The following is an 18,395-nucleotide window of genomic DNA, read 5'->3' as shown; positions in this document are numbered from 1 at the left end:
ACTTTGATACAGTCCCACGAGTTTACGTTTGCTTTTGTTTCCCTTGCCTCAGGAGACACAGCTAGGAAAAAAGCTGTTATGGCTGATCTCAAAAAATTATTGCCTGTGCTCTCTTCTAGGATTTTTATGGTTTCAGGTCTCACACCTAGGTCCTTTGTCCATTTTGAGTATATTTTTGTGTGTGGAGTAAGAAACTGGTCCAGTCTCATTATTTCACATGTTGCTGACCAGTTTTCCCAACACCATGTGTTGAAGGGACGGTCCTTGTCCCATTGTGTAGTATTGCTTCCTTTGCTGAGGATTAATTAACCACATAATTGTGGCTGATTTCTGGGCTTTCTAGTCACCCCTGGATCTATCTATGTGTCCATTTCGGTGCCAGCATCATGTTGTCTTGATGACTACAGCTGTGTAATTTCTTGATTTATTTGTTTTTATCTGAGAGAGGGAGGGGCAAAGGCACATAAGGGAGAGTCTTCTAAGCAGACTCAGTGCGGGGCACAGAGCCCAGTGTGCGGCTCTGTCTCATGACCCTGAGAGCACGGCCCAGGCTGAAACCAAGAGTTGGACACTCAACCGACTGCACACTCAGTCGCTCCCTGCAGCTTTGTAATATGACTTGAAGTCTGGAGTTGGGATGTCTGCAGCTTTGCTTTTCCTTTCCAAGGTTGTTTTAGCTATTTGGGGTCTTTGGAGGTTCCATACAAACTTCAGTATTGTTTGTTCCAGTTCTGTGCAAAATCCTGCTATTGTTTCAATAGGGATTAGGTTAGATGTGTAGATAGCTTTGGGTCGTACAGACATCTTAACCATACTTGTTCTCCCGGTGCACGAGGATGGGGAGTCTTCCCATTTTTGTGTGTCATCTTCCGTTTCTCTCATCAGTGCTGTGCAGTTCTCAGAGTACGGGTCTTTGCTGTCCGTGGTTAGGGTTATTCCTAGATATTTTATTGTTTTTGGTGCATTTCTAATTGATACTGTTTTCCTAATTTCTCTTTCTGCTGCTTCATTACAAGTGCACGGAACACAATTGATTTCTGAAGTTTGATTTTTGTGTCCTGTGACCTCACATTTTTTAGAAGTATTTTCTTATCTCGTTTATATTCAATTGTTCCAAGAGGTCATGGTTATTACATACCAAAATCCCGTCATTTTCCCAGTAAATAATTTTGATATCAAAAGTAAGCATTTTATTTAAAAGATCTCATTGCCTTTATCCCGTAGAAAAGGAGACACACATACATGATGTGTGAGGGAGTTTTGTTGTTATGACAGATGTTTAAAAAGGCGTCTTAACCTGATTTCAGAGTGCGTCTGCTTGGACTGTCCTTACGACTTCAGGGTGTTTCCAGTGAGATTTTCATGGTGTTATCTTTTACCCCCATTCTGGCCTCTTGGGGAGTTTTAATGTAGATTTAGGAAAATCTACCTTCTATTGAATTATTACTGACATTTTCTTTCTAGGTCGGTTTGGAGTAGACTGGTTTCCGATTCAAAACTTGGAAATATAAAGTGAGGTGGGGATGAAACGAATCACTGACATGCGTCAAGTTAACATTTTTCCTTATTAATAATACGGATAACTGCAAATCAAGGAAATACCCCAATAACCTCACCTAAGTGAAATGTCCCTACTCTGAGCCCATGGGGTCCTGGGCAGAGCTGACGCAAACAATACACATTTTCCTCTTTCTGCTTACTCCCTGGGAGGCGTTTTGGGTGAGGGAGGGTGGCAGTCACGGGAGGGGAAACAGCTGGATCAAGTCACGGGAGGGGTAGGCTGCAAAGAAACAGCTGGGATCACAGTGAGGCAGGGCTTTGGGGAGTGGCCAGGTAAGCCCTGCTGGTGACCGTGCAACATGGCAGAGAATGAGTGTCGCCCTCACTTCCGTGAAATGTTGTTGAAAGCATTTATGACAGTTTAAAGGAAGTGACTAGGTTTTTACAAATAAGTTTTTAGTGTTTAATCTCAGAGACTGTATAAGGCCTTACGATTGCTTACCACAGGCTTTCCACGATGCTGCAGGCCAAATCAAACAGTTTTGGTGAGAACAGTGATAAAATGCAAATAGAGAAATACCTCATTTGTGTCTCATTTTTAAGCAATGCTGAGTTTTGCAGAAGCGATTTTGCCTACAAGTGATGCCTCTGAAGATAAAGCCACAATTTCTTCATTTTGAAAATCCCGTCTCCTGATGAAATCAGTCGTCACCCTGCACACAGCCAATCTCTTTGCTGGGTTGTTTGCTCTTTTCAGAGAGGATTGAGGTCCCAGGCTTCTGTCTCACTGCCAAGTGGCTTCCGCTTGCTGTGTCTTCTGGGTTCTCTCGGGAACTCTGTGCAGTTTGTCCTGCCGCCTCTCACGGTGGGACGAGGAGTACCTCCTGCTGCTGTCAGCGTCTCGCTCCTGATGGACTCACCGGACTCACCAGTGGGAGGCAGAGGGACGCTCTCTGGAAAAGCGCAGTTGCTCTGAGGGGGAGACGCAGACTTTCCCACGAACGAAGCACGTGAACTTCCACATGTGGCCTCATGAGGTGGTTCTGATTCCTCTTTGCCTTCGGTTCAGTCTGGGAAGTGCCTCTTGTGGGGTTCTGGGCCTCGCGTCAGGGAAGGCTTGCTCAGTGCCCCTGGATTCTTGTGCCTCTGCTCTTTCTGCTGTTGTAAAGGTGGCTGTCCGGACGGCTTCTCGCAGCTCGGCTTGCCAGAGCCAGGTAGACCAGTGCCAGAGGTATCGTCCTGGGTTTTTTTTTTCTTCGAGAGCTAATGTGTTTTGGGCTGTATTATTGAGCCGTAACCTACACACACTGGGATCTGGGGCATTCTGGCAAATGTACGCAAACACAGCATGTGTGGGGAGCAGATGATGGGTCTCCGTCCTTTGGCAACTTTCTCATTTCCACAATTTCACCCTCACATTTGCAGGTGCTCAGCAACTCTGAATGGGCACCTGCCAAGCTGGGCAGAACGGCTGTGATTTCCTGCAGCCAGAGCCACCGTGGGCAAGGAGCCTCCCGGCCAGGGGCTGCGGAGGTGGGAGGCCGCCCCTCCCCACCCGCAGAGAATCCGCTTCCGTGCTGTCCCCCTTCGGTGCTTTCAAGGGCTGTCGTAGCTGCTTGTAGGAACCATAGTAATTTCTTTTGTTTTTTAGTATCCGTCGTCGGAGCGAAGAATCCCCTGGCTCACCACTTCACACCAGGAATCCCTTCGTGGGTCCGTTTCATCTCCTTTTTTAAAGACCAACGTCTAATTTACATGCAGTGAACCTCGCCCTTCTCAGTGTGGCGATCGAGGAGTTTGGGGACATTCACAGTCACGTCCCCGCCCACTCCGACGAGCACAGGACATCCGCGGCCTCCAGCTCCCTCGCGCCCCTCGTCGGCGACCCCCGTCCTTCCTCCCTCCCTCGTGACGGGGCCACCACTCCGGGCCGGTCTGTCCGAGGTCCTGCCTCTTCCACAGTGTCCTGCGGCAGGAGCTCTGTCTTCCACTCACTGCCACCCACGTGGGTGGGGTGCGGTGACCGGCTGCGGCCAGGCCGGCGGCCGGGCAGTGACAGAATTCATCTCGCGGAACAAAGGAGGGAGAAGTTTATCGATAGGCAGCAAGGGGGCCGCGGCGAGGAGACTGTCCGCCTGGAGGCAGCGGTGGGGACGGTGTGCTTAGGCGGAAGGTGAGGAAGTACGGGGAGGTGTGGAACTTTCCTTTTTTGGTACCTGTGCCTGGTTGGAGGTAGCCGCGGCTCAGCGAGGGCCCGTGGATGTTTCGAGGCGGGTCCCCTGGTGGGCGCCGCGGGCCCCACTGCCTCACGCGGGTTCCTGCGGCTGCCGTCCGCGGCCTGCGGGTGGCCTCTCCAAGATCCGTCTGACTCGTAGGGACCCACCGGTCGTGCCCTCACGTGCTGAGCCACGGCCACATTGCACACTTGCACACGCAACGCGGCGTGTTCGCCCGCTCCCCAGTTGAAGGACTTTGGGTTGTGCCCAGTCTTTCGCAATTTTGAAAAGAGCTGCTGTGGACGTTTACGCACTGATTGGGTAAATACCCAGGAGTGAGACTGCTGGGTTTTGTGGTAAAAACATATTTAACGTTGTGACATGAAGAACCGGCCAACTCTCCCTCAGCGGCTGCCCCGTTCTGCCTGTGAGAAACCCTGCGTGTTCACGACGTATCATCTTTCTTTACATAGACTCAGATTTAATGCGTTAAAACCTGGGAAGGAGCCTGGTGTTTGGGTTCACGAGGGTTCTTCGCCTGCAGTTTTCTTGTGACGTCTTTGTTCGGTTTGACATCAGGTGAGGCAGGCCCCAGAAGGGGTCCCCCAGCGGGGTCTTCTCGCGCGCTCGCGGGGGTTTTGGAAAGAATGCCGCAGAGGGGAAGTGCCCTTGTTCTATCATTTCGGGGGACATCCGTGTGGCGTCCCCAGTAACAGTAACCTTCATTCTCGGGTGACGTGGTGTGTGTCACTTTTTACTATGCAGGCCTTCCTGCCGTGGTGTCGGCGGCGGGTCGCTGGGCTCCCCGGTGGAGGAAGCGAAGTGTGAACGCGCGCACCAGCGGAGGGGACCCCCGCTTATTTCTCGCTTGGTTATTCACTCGGCCATTGATGCACACATCACGGGCTTCTGTGTACTCGCCTCCCGCGTCGGGTTCTAATCCAGTACTGCAGTATGTGGTGTTCTCATTGTCCCAGTGTGAGCCACTGTCATTTTTTCAGCCCGGCTCCTGGATCCTTTGATGTGTTTTGCTATTTTAAGAACTTCCTTTTTTTTCCTGTTAGTTCGAGTTCCTCCAGGCCCCACTGTTTTCTGTGCCCCCACCATGGACGCAGCCACGCATCCAGGGAGCCCTGGCTCTGCGCTCCCCGGCCTGCCGCACTCCCTCTGATCTGATCTGCGACCTGCGTGGGCGAAGCCTTCCTACCCCTTGTCTTCCTCACGCTCCGCCCCCGGGGCAGCGGGTGCTCAGGCCCCGTCTCTCTGCGGTGGAGTCTGTCTGTCCTAGATTCTAGGCTAATGGTCTCAGCTCTCTGATGAATTCAAGAAAATTGAAATTCCGTAGATTTTTTTTTTACTTTTTCTTGCTGTTAGGATAGGAGAGACTCTCTTTCCAGTTTTCCGCGTTGCGCAGTAAAGCTGGGTCCTTTCTGACAAGGGACACGTTGGGGAGGACTGGACGGCGGTGGATAGCTTGGAGTGGCTCACGGGAATCTGTGTCAACTGGGTCCATAGGGTCTTGCTCTCCAGCTCCGTCCCTGAACTGCCCGGAGGGAAAAGCTCCGCAGACTGGGGATAGACCCACAGGCCAGATGAGGGGAAATTTTCTCATCCATGCGAATCCACGGTCTTTCTTGATCTTGGTCCGGACAGGCCAGGCCAGAGTCAAGGCACTCGCCGTTTCGTGGAAAGGTAGATCGCCTTCCAGAGCGGCTGTCATGTTTTGGCAAATCACTGTTGAAGGCACTAACTCCTGCGGTGACTAAACCTTGTCCAAGCTTCAGTCCTTAGGGTCTGGCTGTGGCCAACTGTCCCACGCCCGAGGACTCCTGCTTATAGCTCAGAGAACAAAGTTTCAGCTGCTAACACTGATGGTTTCTGTTTCAGGAAGACAATTCACGAATGTCTTTTAAGAAAAGGGTTCCCTTAAGACACAACAAAAAGAAAAAAGGTATGTCATGTAGATGGTGAAGAAATAGAAATGTGTATATATTCTGTAATAATTCAGCTCTGGGTGAGGATACTGGTGTGATCCTATTGTAAACAGCTGGTCTTTCTCATCTCTAGAAACACAGTTAAATATCCAGAGGACGTTCAGTAGACAAAGGTCTCATGTCTTGCCCACCACCCCTTTCTGATCCCACATCTCAGCCCCATAATAATATCACCAGATTAGAAATTCTTTCCTAAATTGTTTTCATAACTGTTTACTTATCATCATCATTTTTTAGATTTGTAGTTTTACTTACTTAAAACAAATTTTAAAAGATTTTATTTGACACAGAGAGCGAGCGAGCACAAGAGGGCCACAGAGACAGAGAGAGAAGCAGACTCCCTGCTGAGCAGGGAGCCTGATGGGGGGCTTAATCCCAGGACCCTGGGATCATGACCGGAGCCGAAGGCACCCCTAGAGTTGTAGTTTTAGAGGAAGTCTGGGGTATATGCCTTTCTAGTGGAACATAATGACCACAGAGAGTAGGAACTGACATGGTACAGTGTTAAATGACATAAAGCTTGGGAAATGCTTTGCAAATCGTAAAAATCCTATGGGCATGTGAGCTGTTTATCTTTTCAGTAAGGTGGAGATTTTACAGATGAGGGGGCTGGGTCACAGAGTGGGTAGGTGTCCTTTCCAAGGTCACATGTTATTTCCCGTTTCTGAATTCTCCGGTCGCAGTGGAACTCGGATGGCGTGTCTTCTGGGGTCTGAGGGTCTCGAGTCCGTGGGTAGGGGCAGAGGACCCTGCAGGTCATGCCGTAGCCTCGATTCGTGGCTCAGATCTGTATCAGTACCTGCTGTGCTCTTTGGTTCTAATTTAGTCCCAAAGCAACAACTGCAGCCCTTTCTCTTGGAAGGGTGGTGGTTACAGTTCCGTGAGATGATAGTGTCTTCCGAGTTTACCTCACGGCAGAGATTAACTAGCTCTGTTTGTTGCCCCCGCTCCTTCTGTGGACCTGTGTGTGAGGACCTGGGCATTGTTCCCCTTGAAGAAAGATAGAGGGTGTCTCCACGGGAGAGGCTGAAGGGGGCTCTGCTGGCTCGTAGGAAGGAGATGCGCCCAAACTCCCTAGTCCTGTGGGCGGGCTGTCACCTATCATGTCTCACGGGCTGAAGTCTCTTAGCAGTGTCCATGGCTAAAATAAACTAGCTTCCAGGAGAGCCTTGAGGGTTCTCCGTGAAGGAGGAGAGCACTGGATTCTTGTTGGGCAGCGCTGCCAAGGGACAGCGGGAGCCGGTGTCTGGGGACCAGTGAGACTGGGATAAAGGGGAGGCAGTGGTTTTCAGGCTCTCAGGCAGCAGTGAGGTTCTTCGTGCCAGCTGACCTTTTATATTATTCCCCGTTTGTGAACTGGGAGTGGGGGACACAGGCTGACGGAGGACCCATCCTACCTTATTGTGTTTGGGACTTCAATTTTAAGTTTTCATTATAATTGTTTAAATCTCCACAATCAAAATCTTTCAACAATTCCCTTTTTCTTTAAGATTTTATTTATTTATATGAGAGAGAGAGAGGGAAACTCAGTGGGGAGAGCAGCAGAGGGAGAGGGAGAAGCAGACTCCTCACTGAGCAGGGAGCCTGACTCGGGGCTCGATCCCAGGACCCTGAGATCATGACCTGAGCTAAAGGGAGATGCTCAACCAGTGGCCACCCAGGCGTCCTTCAACAATAATTTCTACTGGATGTTGGGGAAATAGAATCTCCAGTGAATGCTGGGGAATGCCTACCTCTTGGTTTTCCACTCTTCTTGGTAACTTAAGAGGAAAGTCATCATTCAGTATGATAAATGCCAAGAAGATGGCCAGAGAATTGTTTTGTTTCCTCTGAAAGAAAAGAAGTGGTTTATAAAGTGCCTCCCTTGAATGTACTGCTAGAAGGTGGGGTTTGCCTGGCATGGGGCTCACGTGGGGTCTCGATCACCACCTTGCGGCCAAAAGGAACCAGCTGGGCACCGCGGGTAAGTTGTCCGGAATGTCCATTTAGTTGTAAGGTAAGGGTCTGAGCCACAGCATCTCTTTGTTATTTGATTTTTAACTGAAGGGTGCTCTCCAGGTGACAGTTAATGCCAGAGAAATCCTCGTGGGTAACCCCTAACCTGTCTCCCCTCCCTGCCCCTCCTGTGCCCTCCCCTGCACTCAAAGTCTGGAATACTTTAAAAGAATCCCATTAAACGCTACAGGCTTTTATGGAGCCGTAAGCATAGGAAACATACTGGACCATCTGCTTTAACGGTGCTCTAAAAATACGCACAGATTCCACAGCGTCTCCATAGATGGTTCCTTTTTTAAATTTTCATTTCCACAACCTTGCCAGGTGACAATCCTCATTTTCCAAAGGAGAACAGAATAACAACCTGCCTTGTCCTTGGTGACATAGGTGACAGGAGAAACAGCAGAAATTCAAGCAAATCCCTTTCTCTTCCTTGCAACCCTCTCGTTGTCAGGGAGGTGCCGTGCTGGCCGCAGGTTTGCCCCTCACGCCAGCACTGAGTCACCTCGATGAGGTGACTATGAGTGATTTGATGACCCCTCCTGTTTTTTTTTAAATTTTTTTAAAATTTATTTTTATTTTTATTTTTTTAAAATAAATTTATTTATTTTCAGCATAACAGTATTCATTATTTTTGCACCACACCCAGTGCTCCATGCAATCCGTGCCCTCCATAATACCCACCACCTGGTACCCCGACCTCCCACACCCCGCCCCTTCAAACCCTCAGATTGTTTTTCAGAGTCCATAGTCTCTCATGGTTCACCTCCCCTTCCAATTTCCCCCAACTCCCTTCTCCTCTCCATCTCCCCTTGTCCTCCATGCTATTTGTTATGCTCCACAAATAAGTGAAACCATATGATCATTGACTCTCTCTGCTTGACTTCTTTCACTCAGCATAATCTCTTCCAGTCCTGTCCATGTTGCTACAAAAGTTAGTTTCCCAGTGGCCAGGTTGTCTCTGTGCTCTATTCCATGGGTCTGTGGTTCAATGACAGACTTCAAGGTCTCCGGGCACTTTTTCACTAGAGGACAGTCCAGTCTGAGGCCACTGGAGATTGTGGCTCAGTGCAAAGATTGATTTGGGAGAAGGCAATGAGTGCATTTCACACCTCACTTAAAAAATGTCACCTTTCAGGGCACCTGGGTGGCTCAGTGGGTTAAGCCTCTGCTTTTGGCTCAGGTCATGATCTCAGGGTCCTGGGATCGAGCCCCGCATCGGGCTCTCTGCTCCGCGGGGAGCCTGCTTCCCTCTCTCTCTCTGCCTGCCTCTCTGCCTACTTGTGATCTCTCTCTTTGTGTCAAATAAAATACAATAAAATCTTAAAAAAAAAAGTCACCTTTCCCACCGAGTGCTTGTGGCTGTTCGTGGCCACCTGTCCCAGCGGCCTCTGTAGAAGCGGGTGTTTCAGGCCCCGGAGTTCTGGCCCCTTGAAACCCCCATTTCCAGAACAGTGCTGTGCCGTCTTACATTCTGTGTTTGCAAGATTCTGTTTTCTGGGGCCATGAGGCCATTTTAAGTCCCTGAGGTTTAATCCAAGATGGTAATAGCTTCATTTGTTTGTTTCGTGTTACTGGGAATGAATCGTGGCTGCGTCCCATTGCTGTTATTTTTCTTGTTTTTGAGAATTGGGAAGTAGAGGGATATTTGAAGAGAAGGAACAAAAGAATCAGAAGGAAAGACCGATACGTTTTCCGTTGGATCCTGTCAGCTCCTTCTGTCAGCTTTTCTCAGCTGATGAGCATGTGAGGGGCTGCCCCGTCCCTGCTGGACGCTGCTGGTGCTGGGCTTGCCTCGCCCAGGGGTTGGCTTCCGTTCACCGGGGGCTCTTTGAGTTGTGAATCTAATCCTTGCCTTTAGACAGAACTTGAGCTGCGTGATTCTAGAGAAAAGTGTTCACTATACTTTCCTCCTTAGATACTTCCCTTACTCCTAAAGCTAAGTCATTTCTGAGAACCTAACACCTCTCTCTCTCGTGCTGGCCAGACTCACTCCATTCCTATATGGGAACCGATCTGGGGTCCTTCTGGGGAGGTACTGTGGTTTGGTCCCAGAAAACCGCAATAAAGCCAGTACTCCAGTAAGCGGATACTGCAATAAAGCAAAGTCAGATGAAGGTTTTGGTTTCCTACTGGATAGAACAGTTACATTGATACTACATTGTACTACATTCTACATAGCGGTATGTTTACAAAACAATATACATACTTCAGAAATACTTTATTGCTAAAAAGTACTCTCATCGGAGATTTCAGCCGGTGGTAATCACTGCTCATAGGTCACCATAACACATTTAACAATAGTGAGAAGCTTTGAGTTACTGCAAGAATCACCAAGTGTGGCATGGAGACACGAGCAGATGTTGTTGGAACACTGGTGCTGACAGACATGCTTGATACGGAGTTGCCACAAACCTTCAATTTGTCAAAGAAACAAAAGTCAAAATACAAACCCAGTATCTGCAAAGCGCAGTAAGGCAGATTGCAATAAACTGAGGTCTGCCTCAGTACGCAGCCCCTCTCCGGTTTCGTAGGATTGATAATGTCAGCTCTATTACATGATCTTTCAAGGTCATAAAAATTATTTCTTGGTGTCTGTACAAGTTGAATTTATATGGCTGCTTTCCTCTTCCGAGATGGGACACTCTGTGCCTTATACTCAGGGATGCAGGAAAAGGGGCCTTTGTCCTACCTGAGAGCCATGGAAACAGGGTATAGGCTTTCTCCCGTTTATTGATGTCACTCCTCCAGAATGGTCTTGTGGAGAAGCTGTCATTGGCTACATTAACACTGATAAGAGAACATTTATATGTAGTTACTTATAAATTGTATGAAAACTGCTTGGGAATTGATGAGAAACAAAGTGTTAGTTGGAGAGAAGCTGAGCGTTCAAATGAACCGTAAGAGTTTAATCAATGATGTGTGTGGAGGGAAGCGTGCTAGACCGAGAGCCGGCGAGTCCCCGCCCTGCCCCCCGGATCTGTGGCATCCAAGCAAGTCACTCAAACTCTTTGAACGTTACATTCTTCATCTCCAGAGTCGATAGCATCTGGCACTGTTGTGCTGTTAAATGAGGACAGGAATCTGGAGGTATACTGGGAGCTCTAAACAGCATCCGAACTTAGAGCCGTTCTCCATTCCGTGCCGGCTTCCCTTGGATCTCCCCCGAGCTCTGCGGGTCTGTCTGGTGTTGCGGAGAGCACCTGCTTCTCCTCGCTCGGCCGAGGGCCTCTCCCGCCGTCACCTGCCCCCTCCTGCTGTGTCTTGCTTTGATTTCCGGCCATCTCTGCACACCTCCTTTGGACGGGTCATCCAGTTGGCATTCTCCCTCGTTGCGTGCTTAAAAATAGTCAGGCTGAAACTCTTGCTGACGTCGAATGGCCCAGGGTGGAATTCTCACCGGCTTTCACCATACACTTTTGTTGAATTTCTTGGCAGATTTCACAGGAATAATACCTATAGCATAATGTGTTGTCATTCCTTTCAAATGAGATGCTGACATGTTTTCATCAGCATGAAGAAAAGAGAATAAACAGCTTACGACATGATGGGAATCAAGTCTAGGAAGGGACCTTAACGATCCGAGAGCCTTCCCTCCTCCCATCATTTCTCTTCTGATGAGCTTCTACTGTCATTACTATCTGGGTCTTAATTTTATGTGCAAAATAAAAGGCAAGGACAAAATCGTTGGTTTTCAGTCTTTGAAAGGAAACAGGGCAATGTTCTATAGTGGAGAACCGCAGGGGTCAAGGTTAGCACCACCAGTGATAAAGTAATGTCAGTCTCGTACACCTGTTGGTAGGGCGCAGGGGAAGGACGTTGCGTCTCTCTGCTCTTGCTCCGCCCAGCCCGTAACTCTGGTCCACGCATGAGAAGCTCTCAGCCACACTGCACCTGGGGGACGTTCTGTGAACACCCAGCCAGCGTCCTGGCCATGGGAAGCGAGGAGAGCCTGAGAAGCTGTCACAGTTCAGAGGACACTAGGAGACATGCCCACTGGCTGCAAGCACACTGGTGAATTCGGTCCTGGAACAGAAAAAGGATATTAATGGAAAAACTGGTGGAATCCAAATAAAACCTGCAATTAAATAGTATTGTCCTAATACTAACTTCAGTTTTTATTAATGCACGATGGTTACGTCAGACGCTGACTCCAGGCGGAGTGAGGTGAGGGGAGGCTGGAGCTCTGTCAGCATCGCAGAGGGCACCGGACATGCGCTGTCACGTGACTTGCTGGTGACGAGGTCCAAGGTGTGGTCTTGGGAGAAGGACGGAGGCCAGGCTTGCCGAAGCGATGAGAGGCAGAGCTGGCCCAGGGAGGTTTGCCTCGAGTGGCTGCTGAGCTCTCTAAGGGCGGTGACAGAGGCTCTGGGGGAGGGACTGTGGATCCGGAGAGTCGGGGAGAGAGCGGTGGGGCGGCCTCAGGGAGAGGAAGTGGCTGGTGGGGCCCGAGGACAGGACTGGGAAGGGTTATAGGAAGGAGCAAGGGCTAACGGTCTGGAACGGGCAGCGAGGAGGGTCCCCACTTCCGAGCGTGTGGAAGGGCCAGCAGCCATCGCTGGGGAAGACTGTGCAGAAGCTGTGTCCTCAGGAGAGTGTGAGTTGGGCCACTTTTCCTGCAGGGCACTTAGAAGCTTGTGTACCTCGGAGCCGCCATCTGCATCTGGAAGTTTATCCTGAGGCTGTTAATTCAGACAATTTCGTATTCTCCATTGCCAGACTGCTTGTTGATTACAACTTGAAATAGCAAGCGGTGGTTCTGTGACTTAAATTTATTTCCATTTTAGGGGGCTTTTCTCTATGTCCCAAATTTTTTATCATGTGCACATTTGAACACAGAAAACTGAAATTATTTTAAGAATAAAATAGCCTATACTGGCCGCAGTCTGGCTCATTAGGTTACCCTGTTTTTCTAGGTCCCCAGTGGGAAAAGAATCCTTCAAGCCACCATCAGAGATGTTGTGACTTCAAACTACTTTTCTATTTAATTTGAAATTCCCTCTAAGGACTTGGAAAATGTCTTTCCTGATTTATTTAAAAACATTCTAGCCCACAGAGAAATCAGATGCCTAGGTAATAGTAACAATGTACAAAAATTAAATGCCATCTAACTTTAGGCTTCTAACTTTTTGCAAGGGAAGTATACCCTAAATCAAAACATTGGATTTGTTTTCACCAATTGGAGGCTGAAATCTTCATTCACAGTGAGAGGCCACCATCGACTGCGGCAGTCGTAGAAGTAAGTGACAACGGAAATGAGGTTTCCGGGCAGTGCTGACTACCGTTCTCACAAAACGTTCCAATCATGAGTACTTTGAAGCGGACAAGTGATGGGATTCCCCGTGGACAGAGGCAGGTTTTCCTGACCTCCGCCAGCTGCTGCGGCGAGCCTGGCTCCGGGCGGCCTCTGGCCTCCCACGACGTCCTCGCGACCAGCCAGCTCTTGAAACTTGGGTTCCCGTTCATTCTCCTCTGCCCCAGTTTTCAGATGCCGCAGCTGCTGCCGGTGGCAGTTTAATCTTTCCGATCGAACCTTGTAACCACGTCTGGAATTTCCTCCTCCAGGGGTCGTCAGCTCCCCCAGCTGCCCTTGTCCGTCTTGTCCGTCATTTCTTGCCAAAATGTCAGGCTTTCAGAAGAGCTTCAGTCTAGCTGTTTGGCTCCTGGATTCAAGTTCACCGACAAGCTTCTTAGCAGAAATATTTCTGTGTTAATCATGCCAGTGGAGACGTGGACACAGCAGCACACTCAGAAGCATGTATCCATGATAGGAGCGATATTTTCATGCCACGGTCCTGAGCTGGCAGCGACTAGGTAAACCTCAGGATGCCTGAAGGCACAGCCAAAGTCAAAGCCAAATTGCCAGAGAAGCTGTTATGCGGGGCAGACCCGCACAGGCTGCAGGCGTCTATTCATGTGGCTCCAGGTGTATTAGTGGGTTCTATCTTGCAAGCATTGATGCTAAGTCCTGCATTTCTTTCAGTGTTTTTCATTTTAGACCAAATGCTCTATTTTTATTGTTGTTTACTGTTGGGGTTTTTGAAAAGCAGCTGCTGTGCAAGTTGAGCTGGTTTGCATTTTCTGGTTGCTCGAAGGGTACACCCGACACCTGCATTACACGGTTTACTGGTGTAACCAGAGAGACTCTGGTACCTAGCAAATCTTGTGCAGAGTGAAGAAAATGCCACCACATGCCCCTAACTTTCCTCGCTGAAGCAGCACGAGGAAGCAGTTTAGGAAAAATGTGCTTTTCTTTAGAGGAAGAAAAATAAGGTCACTGTTCTGCCAGTTGCCCCGTGACTGCAGGAACTACAGTTTTCATGATGTTGGCACCATTTTCTGTGTCACGACGCACGGTTATCCTTTGGCTGAAATTGCTCTACACTCCCTCAAGCTACGTCCCGTGGTTATGCTCCAGCCAACTCTTTAGGCGTAGATGGTCCATAGAAATCTCACGGTGTGTGAGCCCTTTGGTTAGTTTACTAATATCTGGATTTCTCTCTCTTTTCTAGCATCTCTCAAGAACCTCAGCGAGAATAAAAAAGTGGTTCCATTTCCTGGTAAGAGAGTGAATTATCGATGATCATTTTTGGGGGCACGTGTGACACATGCAGGTGGCTGTTCTGGCTCACTTTGTCCATTTGCGAGTTTCCCCATTGAAGAAGTCCCACGTGGGTTACTTTGTGCATCACCTGAGCCTGGGCACCCACCGGCCCTTCCGTCAACTGGCCGCCTCCCACTTGTATTACGTGGCCATGAACAGATGACTTACTCCTCACTAAGCAGGGTCCCCTCTAAACTGTATGTGATAGGGCCGGGTTTTTCAGTGCGTGACAAGTGCAGGGTGAGACCCGCCGTACGGTGGTGCTCTCTGCCAGCCCACAGTTCAGTGCAGGTGTCATGCCATTACTGTAATACTTCACTGCACACTCTTCTAATATTTTGTAGAAAAAAAGGGGGGGGGCAGAGAAGAGGAAAAGTAAAGCTCCTGAAACCTGTGACAAGCAGTACAGATTCCAGACAGGAGACTTGAGACAGAGGAGGGCGTCCAGGTGATACTATTTAGCCCCATGGAGAGGTCTGCTGGGTCGTGGGCTCAGCTCTGATAGGAAACTGGGCATGTGTGTTTGGAAATATGTTTTATTGCATAATAATAGAACACATTTTATTTTCTATTAATATTTAACATAAGCTTATATTACATTTTATGGTAATCTATTACTCACGTAAATGTGCTTTAATATCTTAATTCTATTTTTAATCTCACACATTCTAATTTTAGGAATGTGCTTAGGAATGCTCTATGTGTAGGGCTGGGGGATGGCTGGTTCTTTCATTCTTTATTGCCTTATTCTGCCATTTATCGGACATTTTCTGAGTACCCTCCGCGTGGTGCGTTGAGCTGGGTGCTGGAGACACAAGGCTGAGTGAGGCAGCCCTGCCTGTGGTAGGGGCAGGTGGACGGTGAGCAGGATCACACCCACCCGCGGGAGGGAGCGTGCGAGCGGCCCGGGCTGCTGAGCGGGTCCCCTGCGCCCAGCGCCTCCCCGGGTTTACAAAGAGCGGCTTGGGCTGTGCTGGCTCTCACTGCCTCGGCCTGTCGTTGGCTCACGGTCAGATTACCTCGGGGCAGTTCCTAGTCCCCCCTTTGCTGTTTAAACTCCAGCATGATCAGGAGTGGATCATGATCCATTTTTCTCACTCTGCTTTCATTCACTCACCACCATCAGCCTGCGTTTTTAAGACTCGTATTTTACCCTGTTTCAAGAAGGAAATAACCGGAAAGAAATGGAGCTGGAACCTAGAAAGCGAAGGCGACTCCTGCGGTTCTTAAAAGGAGCGGGCCGGGACTCGTGTGGACGCGGAGGGAAGCGGTGTGACCTGCCGGTCTGTGCAGTGTGGACCCCGGTCTGCGCCGGCGCTTGGCTGAGCCGCAGGCGTGTGCGTGCGTGAGGGGGGCTCAGTCTTGCTCTCCCGAAGCTCACTTACGGCGGGCGGGGGCGCAGGTGCACACGCGGGAGGCGGGCAGGGGGTGTCTCGCAGCCGGCCCGGCCCGGGAGAGGCCGCGGGGGCTATGGATGGTGCGGGAAAGGGGAGGGTCCCTCGGGGGAGGGGAGGGTCCCTCGGGGGAGGGGAGGGTCCCTCGGGGGAGGGGAGGGTCCCATGTGCGCAGCACGCGGCAGGGCCGTGCTTTCCCGCCACCCACACGCAGAGGGCCTGTCAGGCCTGTGAGAGAAGGAGGCAGAAGTGTCCGGCGACTCCGTGTAAGGTGGTCTGATGGCTGGGGAGGCCGCGTCCACTCAGCCCCTGACTCAGGGACTGTGCGCAGAAGCGAGTCCTCCTCCGTTCAGGGCCCGCGTGTCAGGACTGTGGGCAGGAGCGAGTCCCCCGTGGTTCTGGGCCTGCTGTGGGGCGGAGGCCACACTGGTGTCTCTCCTTCCGGCTGGGACACTCTGCCGTCTTCCCCACAGGGCCTGCCAGCTAGCGGCAGGAGGAGGCCGCCCCTGATGTTGGCCTCCCAGCCAGAGAGGCGGGACTGGGTCACAACAGGAGTGTGTCCCCACGGCTGGCAGGAAGGGCCTAGGTGGCTCTGCCCACGGGGAGGGGGAGGGGGGCGCGGTTCTTGCTGCAACCTTGTGTGTCATTTTGAGGGTTTGGGCCTTATCTTGTCACTGTGTCAGAGCAGAGGTGTGATGTGATCAAATCAGTGTTGAAGGTGATGACTTGGAGAACAGGACGGAAGGGAGAGGTGAGCCGCACCTACACTCACAGCTTTCTGGGAGGTGAGGAGGCCCGGGCCGGCGTGCGCTGTTGAGAAGAGACAGCGTTCCCTGAACGACAGAGGCCTGGGTGGGATGGGCTGCAGGGAAGGGACAGGGTTCCCTGAGGTGACAGAGGCCTGGTATGGGTGTGGGCTACCACTAGAAAGAGAACGGGCTTTGCAGGAGTTGACCAGATTGATAAGATTGGCCACAGGCTGGATATGAGGAGCATGGATAAAGTTGGAGTTGGGGCTCTGGACTGGGGTCTAGGTCTTGGTTCTGCAAAGGTGAGAAAGAACAGGTTTGAGGGAGGGAAAGCACATGGGCTGGGACCCCTGGCTTCTCTGAGGTGCCGGGAGGTCTCACTGAAGATGTTCTTCCACGGGCGGTCTCAGATAGCTCTTTCTGCAGTTTCCAGGAGCAGCCTTTGATTCCCTAAGCCCAATGGCCTGTATCGCTATAGGGATAGATGGTATCATCGTTGACGACTGTGGTTTGGCAAGTGGTAGTACCTCTTAATAAGTGCCTCATAATCTTTCTGCTTCTAAAGGTTGTTTTCATGTGTTGGTGCCTTTTCTGGAGAAAGACAGTGGCTCTGGAGTCTTCTGCACTCTGATTCTTCCTTTTTGATATTACTAAAAGTGTCTTTTTTACCTCAGTGACCTGAGAAAAAGCAAGAGTCTTCCCTATGGTTTTTCAATTTTTAAACAACCAACAAATATATATTTAATATTTGGTAACACATCATTTATACTTGCTTTTCTCTTAAGCTTCTCTGTAACCTATTTTATGGTTATTTAAGATCTTATTTCCAAGTGAGAATAAAGGTGATGATGTATGTAAAGCATATTTTAATTGTAATATCCTGTGTATTATTTTTACTAAAATATTATCACTATCAATATGAAATCAATGATACAGTAGCAATGTTTGTCATTTTATGATTTATTTCACTGGTTTAGATGGCTACTATGTTGATTGGTGATTTTGTCTTATTTTGTTTACTGAAAACAAGAAAAAGAACCATCTGGCATTCTAGAGGAAAGAAACACACCTGTACTACTAGAAACCCCACTAGAAATAGAAGACCAAAGAGAACCACCAATGGGACAACAACCACAAGAGTCATCATTGACACAATCGGAAGAACAACCTGAGGAACTAGAATTGCTCAAAGAGCCATATTGGAGACAAGCATCCCAAGAACAGACACCTGACAAGCAAGAATCACTTGAGTGGCCATCCTTGGGACAACAATTCCCAAAACAGATACCTGACAAGCAAGAATCATTTGACTGGCTGTCCTTGGGACAACCATCTCAAGAAGAGATACCTGACAAAAAGGAGTCATTTGAATGTCCATCCTTGGGACAACCATCCCAAGAACAGATACCTGACAAACAAGAATCATTTGAACAACCATCACCGGGACAAAAAGAGATGACTCAGGGGAAAAAACACTAAACAACAAATACCATGAAAGCAAAATATGAGCCACGTTGTAAGGAACAACAGTCAGAAGCTACAAAGGATCATAAGGCAAATGAAAATAAAATTAGGCATTTTTTCACATTATACAGAAGAGGTATGCTAGTACAATATTAAAACTGTACATTTCATATTTTGGTGGCCAACATTAAAAACGAATGACCAAGACTCAATTCACCTGGAATTCTTCCTCTGTTCCCTGAATGAGAAGCTGGAAGGGGAGGGAATTGACTAGTGAGACATAATGTATCTGCCCCTGGCTCAGACCTTCGTTTCTTGGAGTATCAGTCCGTATCTGGCATTCCGGAGGGGCTCCTCTGCCCTGAAATTGGCGTATACTTACACCTTGACCTATGTTTACTTTCTCCTATTTAAAAGTGAATTAAGGTATCTTATAATTATACATGTTGTAATATACATCCAAGCACATCACACACATG

At 49.3% G+C, this 18,395-nt stretch overlaps 1 protein-coding gene across 7 annotated transcripts in view; it reads left to right on the top strand.

The window, feature by feature from the left end:
* The window catches only part of DCDC2C (doublecortin domain containing 2C), an 87,650-nt gene extending 69,528 nt beyond the window's left edge, over positions 1 to 18,122 (top strand). For 3 of the 7 annotated variants that reach the window (XM_032353413.1, XM_032353416.1, XM_032353414.1), the window contains 3 exons: positions 5,604 to 5,667; positions 14,218 to 14,265; positions 17,483 to 18,122. In XM_032353413.1, coding sequence (XP_032209304.1) covers positions 5,604 to 5,667; positions 14,218 to 14,265; positions 17,483 to 17,931 — 561 coding nt within the window. In that variant the 3' untranslated portion in view covers positions 17,932 to 18,122. The remainder of the gene's footprint in view (positions 1 to 5,603; positions 5,668 to 14,217; positions 14,266 to 17,482) is intronic. The other 4 variants (XR_004288083.1, XR_004288082.1, XM_032353418.1 and 1 more) reach the window with 2 other exon arrangements.
* The last annotated feature ends 273 nt before the right edge of the window (positions 18,123 to 18,395 follow it).

Source organism: Mustela erminea, chromosome 7 (assembly GCF_009829155.1).
Source record: "Mustela erminea isolate mMusErm1 chromosome 7, mMusErm1.Pri, whole genome shotgun sequence".
Lineage (NCBI taxonomy): Eukaryota > Metazoa > Chordata > Mammalia > Carnivora > Mustelidae > Mustela > Mustela erminea.
The sequence above is the reverse complement of the archived record's forward strand: the minus strand, read 5'-3'. Positions and strand labels throughout refer to the sequence as shown.